This window comes from Siphateles boraxobius, unplaced genomic scaffold (assembly GCF_051911475.1).
Source record: "Siphateles boraxobius isolate OS27281-9 unplaced genomic scaffold, OSU_SipBor_1 120, whole genome shotgun sequence".
Taxonomy (NCBI): Eukaryota; Metazoa; Chordata; class Actinopteri; order Cypriniformes; family Leuciscidae; genus Siphateles; species Siphateles boraxobius.
The window spans coordinates 810,001-820,000 of NW_027508723.1; the positions used below are offsets into that span (position 1 = coordinate 810,001).

General features: G+C 33.7%; 1 protein-coding gene across 2 annotated transcripts in view; it reads left to right on the forward strand.

Moving 5' to 3' along the window:
* Positions 1 to 10,000, forward strand: part of mcc (MCC regulator of WNT signaling pathway) — a 152,894-nt gene that overhangs the window by 98,338 nt on the left and 44,556 nt on the right. For both annotated transcript variants that reach the window (XM_077222479.1, XM_077222480.1), the window contains one exon: positions 4,113 to 4,249. In XM_077222479.1, coding sequence (XP_077078594.1) covers positions 4,113 to 4,249 — 137 coding nt within the window. The remainder of the gene's footprint in view (positions 1 to 4,112; positions 4,250 to 10,000) is intronic.

Below are 10,000 nucleotides of genomic sequence, written 5' to 3' on the forward strand. Positions count from 1 at the left end.
TATTTATCATAAAAGTGCATATGTCCATCATAAAAGTGCATCTGTCCATCATAAAAGTGCATCTGTCTATCATAAAAGTGCATCTCTCCATCATAAAAGTGCATCTATTTATCATAAAAGTGCAACTATCCATCATAAAAGTGCATCTATTCATCATAAAAGTGCATATGTCCATCATAAAAGTGCATCTGTCCATCATAAAAGTGCATCTGTCTATCATAAAAGTGCATCTCTCCATCATAAAAGTGCAACTATCCATCATAAAAGTGCATCTATTCATCATAAAAGTGCATCTGAAGAGCTCTTTTCCAAAACGCGATAAACGCCATTTTAAAAAAAAAAGAGTTTGTCATGTCATTTTGCTGTGTACTGAACCTATTCACTGCTCCATCAACGTTTCATGCCAAATCGCTATATTTCCTTGTTTAAAATGTACTGAAAGATGCAGTTTCTGTCCAAAACGCGATAAGCGCCAAACCTATTTTTAGCCAAAACGCGATAAATCCTCTGGACGAATCAGAATTCGGTGAACGTTCTACGCAATCCAACACGGCGGCGCTCTGAACAGAGGTTTGTTTATGTTCATTCATTCCTCAAAATGAGTGAGTTTTCTAGTTTACTAGTAGTTCATTTAAGCCATTAGTTTAATCACATATTTATATTGATTTAATTACTTAAATATGGGAGAGTAACCATAATGAGCGTTTTTTAATTGCCTATTCCGCATCTCAACGCACGCATAAAGCTTGCCACAAAGAACCGACAAAAGTAATGATTATGCATGAAACATTTGAATTGTTTATTTTTGAATTTAACTAGTGTTTTCTGTCAGTGTCAGCTACAAAGATAAAGTTGACTATGCTGACTCGCCATCTTCGCAGTAGTGAACGCGCCTATAGAGAGAAATGCACACTTCGAATTAGCCTACATACGCAGAGAGTAGCCAATTTCTTTTCGTTTTTTATTGTTTTGTTTAAATGTAGACATTTCAAGCTCTTTATAGATATACTTCTCAGGACTGTGAGGCAAGTATCGCAGTGTTTCGGTTCATTTATGAGACGCGCTCCAGATCACGCGCTGATTATAGCGTATGTCTGCTATATTTGCTTCTTATTTATTTATTATTAATCCAGTCAATTTGTTGATGAAACATTGATTAAAATGGAGATACAATTTATACAAAACGAAATTCACTTCAAAGAAAGGCTTTCTACTAAACAAAACTTAATAAGTGGTCAAAATCATGTCTGACCTATTCCAAATGTTTTCCGATATATTGGGCATCTTATGATCCTATCGTACTCATCTCATGCGGTTCCCTTTTCATATAATCAACATAGATGAAATAAAAAAAAAACATTAGCCTATATTATTAAACATAAATATGAAACGTATGTTTAAGTTTTTTTTTAACTTGGCCTATATTTAAGCGTCACGCCGCTCCGCTTTGCTCACATGCTGTGTAGCCTATACATGCATGTGTGTGTGTGTGTGTGTGTGTGTGTGTGTGGAGGAGGGGTGCCCATCACTACTTTTGAATATCGTTATCTTTATTGAATATTTTTAATAATTCGTTTTTTTTAATGCATATGTAGTGGACAAATTGGTCCTACTTGTTACAGGTTTGACACTTTACTAAAAATGACTCTGAATGTATTACTAAATAACTTCATTAGCTATTGATATCATTACTATTTTCAGGTTCTGCACCAAATGACTATTAGCCTAAATGTGTTACTAAATTTAATTTATAGTAATTTATAGTATGAGCCCTTGATTATATGTTGCATGCTCTCGTTTTTTTTTTTTTTAAAGACAAACCATACAGTTTTGGAAAAAATGGATGGATTTATAGCGTTTTGGAAAAAAAATCGATGGATTTATAGCGTTTTGGAAAAAAAATAAATTAACTTTTAATTTATCATAAACAATATTGTTGTTTGATTTAATAATCATTGTTCAACATGTTTAGACTGAGCCAATAAAACATTTTAACAGGATAAATTGAATATTCACAAAATGTGTGGGTCTAGGTAAAAAATGTCATTTTCCTGAAAACTATTTAAATGGATTTATAGCGTTTTGGAAAAGAACTCCTCATCTATCCATCATAAAAGTGCATCTGTCCATCATAAAAGTGCATCTATCCATCATAAAAGTGCATCTGTCCATCATAAAAGTGCATCTCTCATCATAAAAGTGCATCTGTCCATCATAAAAGTGCATCTATCCATCATAAAAGTGCATCTATCCATCATAAAAGTGCATCTGTCCATCATAAAAGTGCATCTGTCCATCATAAAAGTGCATCTCTCATCATAAAAGTGCATCTATCCATCATAAAAGTGCATCACTCCATCATAAAAGTGCATCACTCCATCATAAAAGTGCATCACTCCATCATAAAAGTGCATCTATCCATCATAAAAGTGCATCTATCCATCATAAAAGTGCATCTATCCATCATAAAAGTGCATCTGTCCATCATAAAAGTGCATCTATCCATCATAAAAGTGCATCTATCCATCATAAAAGTGCATCTGTCCATCATAAAAGTGCATCTGTCCATCATAAAAGTGCATCTATCCATCATAAAAGTGCATCTATCCATCATAAAAGTGCATCTGTCCATCATAAAAGTGCATCTATCCATCATAAAAGTGCATCTATCCATCATAAAAGTGCATCTGTCCATCATAAAAGTGCATCTGTCCATCATAAAAGTGCATCTATCCATCATAAAAGTGCATCTATCCATCATAAAAGTGCATCTGTCCATCATAAAAGTGCATCTGTCCATCATAAAAGTGCATCTGTCCATCATAAAAGTGCATCTCTCATCATAAAAGTGCATCTATCCATCATAAAAGTGCATCTATCCATCATAAAAGTGCATCTCTCATCATAAAAGTGCATCTATCCATCATAAAAGTGCATCACTCCATCATGAAAGTGCATCTATCCATCATAAAAGTGCATCTATCCATCATAAAAGTGCATCACTCCATCATAAAAGTGCATCTATCCATCATAAAAGTGCATCTATCCATCATAAAAGTGCATCACTCCATCATAAAAGTGCATCTATCCATCATAAAAGTGCATCACTCCATCATAAAAGTGCATCTGTCCATCATAAAAGTGGAACTATCCATCATAAAAGTGCATCTATCCATCATAAAAGTGCATCTGTTCATCATAAAAGTGCAACTATCCATCATAAAACTGCATATTTTGTAATAGTCATATACACCTAGGATGGCTTGAGGGTGAGTAAATTATGGGCTAATTTTCATTTTTGGGTGAACTATCCCTTTAAGCTTGAGTCATACGTTTTCTTTTTTTATTATGATTATAAATGAGGATTCATTAGAGGGGTCCAAGACCCTTGGACTTCTGTCGCACTTGAACGACAAATACACAAAAAAAAATGTAATGAATGAGTTTTGTGGTTGAAATTTTAAAAAGTAACAAATCGGCTCAATTTGAGCTCCTTAGGAATGAATGGAATGTGAGGAATGCTTCAGTACACACAGAAAAACATAAAAATGCTCAAAATTCAAACAAAAAAATTCTAAAACTTTACCAAAAAATGATTTTATAATGTGTACATGTGTATCTGAATGCACACTGAAGTGAACTGGCTTTAGGACCCAGAGGAACAGCTCATTTACTCCATATAGAGATATAAGTTATGAAATATCATGATATATATTATTTTTTTTCACAAGAGTTCGGCAGAGACACCCAACGTAAAATATTTAGAGCTGGATTAAAAGGGTTATGCTTAAAATTGTGAGTTATTTTGAATTTAAATTGTGAGGAATGTGCTTAAAGTACTATTTTTTTATTGTTAATTATTGATCAAATCTAGTAATTTAAAGAAATATAAAATAAAAAAATAATAAAATAAATTGCATTAAAAAATAGTAAAAATATCCAAATAAAATAAGCTTTCTGGACAAAAAAAAAAAAAGTATAATTTTAGGGTCCCCATTGCTTGGGGTCCTTTTGACCCGTGAGGGAATGATGTGTTGCAGAGTGCGAGGGAAAGATTTAAAGGGGAAATTACTTTCTGTTTTTTGTACATTTTTGGGCTCTGTGTCTCTCAGGGAGGAGGATGAGTTTTCCGAGCTTCGCTCCGATCTCAGTCACAGCCAGCAGGAGGTTAACGAGGACGATCAGGACCCCGACCAGGCGTCCGTCTCACTGCCTGAAAACCAGTCCACGCTGGTCACTGCGGACATGGGTGAGGAACGAACTCTAAACGATCCCCAAAAATCTGATTTATTATTACATTTTCCAAATCCAATCTCAGAATTTAGACTGGGAAGCAAATCTTCCTGAAATTAAACATGATTTATGAGGGACTGAATCTCACGGCAGCCTGTTCAAAACATGTCCATATTACATCCCAACGGTGAAAGAGTGAAATTATATTTTAACTAGAAAGAAAAGTTCATCCGGACAAACTTTTATGTTGACTTGACAAAAGCCTCTGAAAGTTGAATTTACTAGGATGTCTTGTTAGATTGCTATCATGTTTTAACACATTGCAAGTGTTATAGCATGCTGCTAGTATGTTTTAACAAGTTGTTAGCATGATTTAACATGCTGCTAACATGTTTTAGCACATTGCTAGAATGAATTAACATGTTGGTAACATTTTAGCATGTTGCTAGCATGAATTAGCATGTTGCTAGCATGAATTAGCATGTTACTAGGATGTCTTGTCAAATTGCTAGCATGAATTAGGATTTCGCTAGTGTTTTAGCACGTAGCATGTGACCGTTCCTACTGACCCGGTCCGAGTGTGATTCGAACCATGGTCTCCGGCGTGGGAGGCGGGGCTCTAACAAGGAGGCTAAAGACCGCAGCCGCAAGTGTCAGACGCTAGAGCACTAGCAATGTGCTAAAACATGTTTGAAATTTGACAATAATGATAGAGCGCCTCCTAAGATCAGGGAAGTGAGATTTACGCGCACAACTCTTACTGGTCTACGACAGTTACATGTAGCATGTTTCTAGTATGTTTTAGCACATTGTTAGCATGGTTTAATATTTTGCTAGTATGTATTAACACAGCTAGTACTAAGCTAGTATGACTTTGCTAGAATGTGTTAAATCATTGGTACCTTGTATTAGCATGTTGCTAACCTGTTTTATCAGATTGTTAGCATGTATAACACTTTGCTTGCATGGATTAGAATGTTTGCAAGCGTTTTTAACATGTTGCCTGCATGAATTAGCATTTTACTAGGATGTCTTACCAAATTGCTAATATGTTGCTAACATGTTTTAGTACATTGTTGGTATGTTTTAGTACATTGCTAACATGATTTAACATAATGTTAGCATGTCTTAGCTCATTGCTAGCATGATTTAATATTTTTCTATTACGTTTTAACAAATAACTAGCATGACTTTGCACTTCGGTAGCGTGTTTTCGCACTTTGTTGGCATTTTTTAGCACATTGCTAGCCTGATTTAACATGCTGCTAGCTTGAATTAGCATGTTGCTAACATTTTAACAAATAGCTAATATGACTTAGCACTTGCCTAGCATGTTTTAACACTTTGCTTGCATATTTTAGCCCTGTTAGAACGTTTTAACGCTTTGCTAGCATGTTTTAGCACTGCTAGCTTCTTTTAGCACTTTGCTAGCATGTTTTAGCACTTTGCTAGCATATTTTAGCACGTTGCTTGCATTTTTTTAATGCAAAAAGTAAGTATTGACATTTTGCATTATTATTGTATGCTGATTAAAATAAAATATTGCAGATTTCTTTCTTTAATACAATAAAAACACTATATTAAAATAAGAATTAATGTTAAGAATAAATCTCCTGCCACATTAAAATGTAATAATTTTGTGAATTATTTTTATTGTAATGTGTTTATAACATAATACTAATATTTTTTACTTTAAGTGTGGGGTTGAAATGGTGTTGAGACCCTGATGACAGAGTTGGCACTGGTTTATCACTGCGGCCTCATGGGAAATATTCATCTGTGTTTCACATACTGTAAACATGAGTGAGACCGCTGTCAAAATCTAAAAGTAATCTCGCTTGTCTTCTTCTTTTAACCGGTGCATCTTCACATTGATGTGTTTACCCATAATGCTTCAGTCTGGCTGCTTTTGTTTTCCACTTGATCAAGCTGATTCGCTCGACACAAAAGCTTTTAAAGCCCAGCTGTCGTTGTTCGGGGAATCACACCGTTTTATTCATTACCAGTGTATTGTTGGAACATTCCCAGCATGCATCACTCCCGACTGTGAAAGGAAATAACAACGGATTCAGATTCCAGCTTTATTAAACCAGCATTAGATTTATTTCTGTTGAAGATCAATTGATTTTAAGTCATGAAAATATTTTTTTCATTAAACTACGGTGCTGTTGAATGCTTGATTCTGATTGGTTGACGAAAGTAGTGGAGTTATTTTCAGGGAAACTCACAGCTAAAGTAGTTCCAGCAGGTTTCATATCACTCCGCCAAATGATTTTAGTTATTAATATTTCCCATATAATGGTCTAAATGTGAGTTTCAGTGCAGCTTCAAAGTCTCGACACGATCCAGCCGAGGAATAAGAGTCCGATCCAGACAAACCAGCGCACATTTTATTTAAAAAAATAAACATTTATAATTATAATAATAATACCTTTTATTTAGGCGCCTTTCAAGGCCCTCAAGGAAACCGTACAACATAAAAGTAAATCAGTAAAATACAAAGCTATGCAAAAATACTGACAAACAGATCAAACATATAATCAACAAATCAAACAATCTAATCACTAAAATTAACTAAAATAACTTTAATTTGAGCTTTAAAAAGGGATTTTTTTTTTTAAATTACACAACTGAAAGCCCTTCCACCAAATGTTCTCAACGTAAAATTTGGAACTGCAATTAATTATTCTGAGGATGATCTTTAATGAGTATAAAAATGAAGAAGATCTGAGCTCAATTATGAAGAGCTTAATATCGGAGCAGTTTTCTAATGCATGCGATAACGAACTGGAAGTAAAGAAAAGAACATAGTTATATGATCAGATGTACGTGAATGGTTATTAATCCTAGAGTTCTGAATTTCATAAAAGAGTCACAATAATCAATCCGAACCAAAGTATGAATAAGGACTTTGCTGAGAAAGTGATGGACGGAGTCTAGAAATGTTGCGTAAATGGAAAAATATGATTCATATATGAACCAAAAGAAAGCAAACCATCAGAAGACTTTTCACCTGAGTGGAAATATAAACCGGACAGTAAAGGATTTAGTTTTAGATAATAGAACGAGACCCAACAAGAGCTTCAGTTTTGCTGGTGTTTAGTTTAAAACTAATAGTTCATCCATATATTAATATCCTGCAATCATTTAGTGAGTAACTGAAGGGCGATGGAAACATTAGGTTTTGTAGATTTCTACAGTTATATACTTTTTAACCACAAATGCTCGTCTTGCACATCCATGACTTCACACATTACATAAATGTTTATTTTTGGTTATAAAATGGAAATTTTAATGACATAAACCATAAACTCAAAAACCATAACTTTTATTTACATCTTGGATGACGTACGAGTGAATAAATTATCAGGAAATTTAAATTCTGAAGTGAAGTAATCCTTTAATTAACGACATCACATCCTAAACGCATAGATATTAATATGGACTTGCTCCCTCTATTATTAGTTTTATTTTAAACTAAGCAGTTCAGATGTGTTGTTTAGTTAAAGTTATGCCATTAAAGTGATGAATCTCCTGTGTGAATGTCTGGATGTTCGTGATCATGCGGTGTTTTTGTGTTGGGAATATTAATATCGCTCCGGATAAATGATCTGCTCATGTCAGGGATTGAGTTTCTCCATTTCGTTTGCGTGGTGTTGTTGTTGTTGTTGTTGTTGTTGTTGTTGTTGTTGTTGTTGTTGTTGTTAGATGAGCAGGTTTGAGTTATTGGTGGTTATAGGCTGACTTCATGGAGTTCTCAGGTATGGCTCGTTTCATTTCATTTAAAATTAAATATTCAGTAGAAATAAAAACAAGTCAGGGAAGAATATATAAAGCTATACAATAAAAAAGTGGATCAGCTCGGATCATTTGAGGAGAAATATTAAGATCTTTGCAGACTTTGGGTTCTTGTCAGCTGTCAAGTGAAAAGATTAAGACATTGGAGTGATTTTTCTTTTCAGTTACACTTTATTTTAAGGTGTCAGTGTTTCAGTGTAATTATACATTTAAGTACTGAGTAATAATAATGAACTACATGTACTTACTAAAGCATTTGTGTTATGAATAGGGTTTGATGCATGTAATTATGCATAATTCATAGTTATTACAATAGTAACTACATGTAATGTGTAACAAGGAAATGGTGATTCATTTGTTACAATTTTTATTAATGTTAGTTAATAGAAAATGTTAGTTCATGTCTGTTAAGTATTATTAACAGATACAACTTTTAATTTTAATAATGTATTTGTAAATGTTGAAATGATCATGAACTTAGATTAAAAATGCTTTAGACGTGTTTTTATTGTTAGTTCATGTTAACTAAGTACAACCTTATAACAAAGTGCTGCAATGTAATGTTTTTCTTTAATTTAACTTTACATTTTCATCCAGAGTGACATTTTATCAGTCCTTGCTTGGGAATCGAACCCACGACCTTAGTGTTGCGAGCGCCATGATCTACTGTTTGAGTTACAGGAAGGCTTTATAGAGGGAATGTATTGACGTCACTTTCCCGCCAAAACATACTGGATTTAATAGAAGAAACTGTGAAAACGCGAGTAAAACCAACAATTATCAGTTTAAACTAAAGCTTGGACTCGATATAGTGTTTCTTACGACTCGCCGAAGATCCAGTGATCATGGATATTATTGACATGCAGCAGAAATCGTGTTTTCCTGACATTTATATGAGCCTGATTTCATACGCCGGGGAAATACACAAAGCAAATGTGAACGCTTTATATAAATACAATATAGGTCTAAATCCATGTGATCACTTATATCAATGTTATATATATATATATCATCCAGCCCTAAAACTTGTGTACTTTTTATACAAACATCCAATTATGCAGAATATACGATGGTAATTATTTAATTGAGTTGTCAATACAATATATTAACAGTACAATATATAGGGTGTGATTTTACCCCTAAATTCAGCATATAGACACGAAATGAAAACTGCAAATCCAGCTTTCTCTGCCAGGATCCAGTAGTTTCTGTGAATCGCAGCGATTAATTTGCTTCTCTGTTCTGTAGCTTTCGGCAGTCTGTAAAAATACACCTCAGATTTCTTGTCAGATCTAGTTGTTCAGTCAATCTCAAAGCTCTTTCCCAGTTTAGCTGTGTTTTGTGTGTTTTTCACGGCATTCACGCTGAAAACAAATGCTGCTGCTCCGACCGACGTGACGTCACGCATTTATTGTGCTTCATAAATAAATATACGCCTCAACTAAACTAGAAAGAATCCGGATGTTTCTTAAAGTGACGGCAGACTAATATTCCTGCTGTGTTATTAATGTTAATAAAACTACAAAATACAGCTTTAACAAAGATGAAAATGTGATTTCTACAGTGAGCAAATAATGTTATTTTACATGTATGCCTAATTATTAATTTATGTAGGTCTACCTGAATACTACTGTTAGACTTTGTAAATTTGTTATTTAGAATTCATCTCTGCTTGTAATTTGTGTACTTTTTCTTATTTTATTACTGACTATGTTCACTTGTTTTTAATAATCCTTGATCTTGATTGGTTAGGCTAGTAGTTTTTGATGTGGTTTCAAAGTACTTCAAGTGAGCTTTAAGTAATAAATGAAAAGCAAATTTACCCCCCCCCCCCAATATATATATATATATATATATTTTTTTTTTTAATTTATTAATTTTTTTGCTGATCCAAAAAATTATCCGATCCGTGACTCAAATACCTTAAATGATCCGAAACCGTGATTTTTTTTTTTTTACCACTAATGTT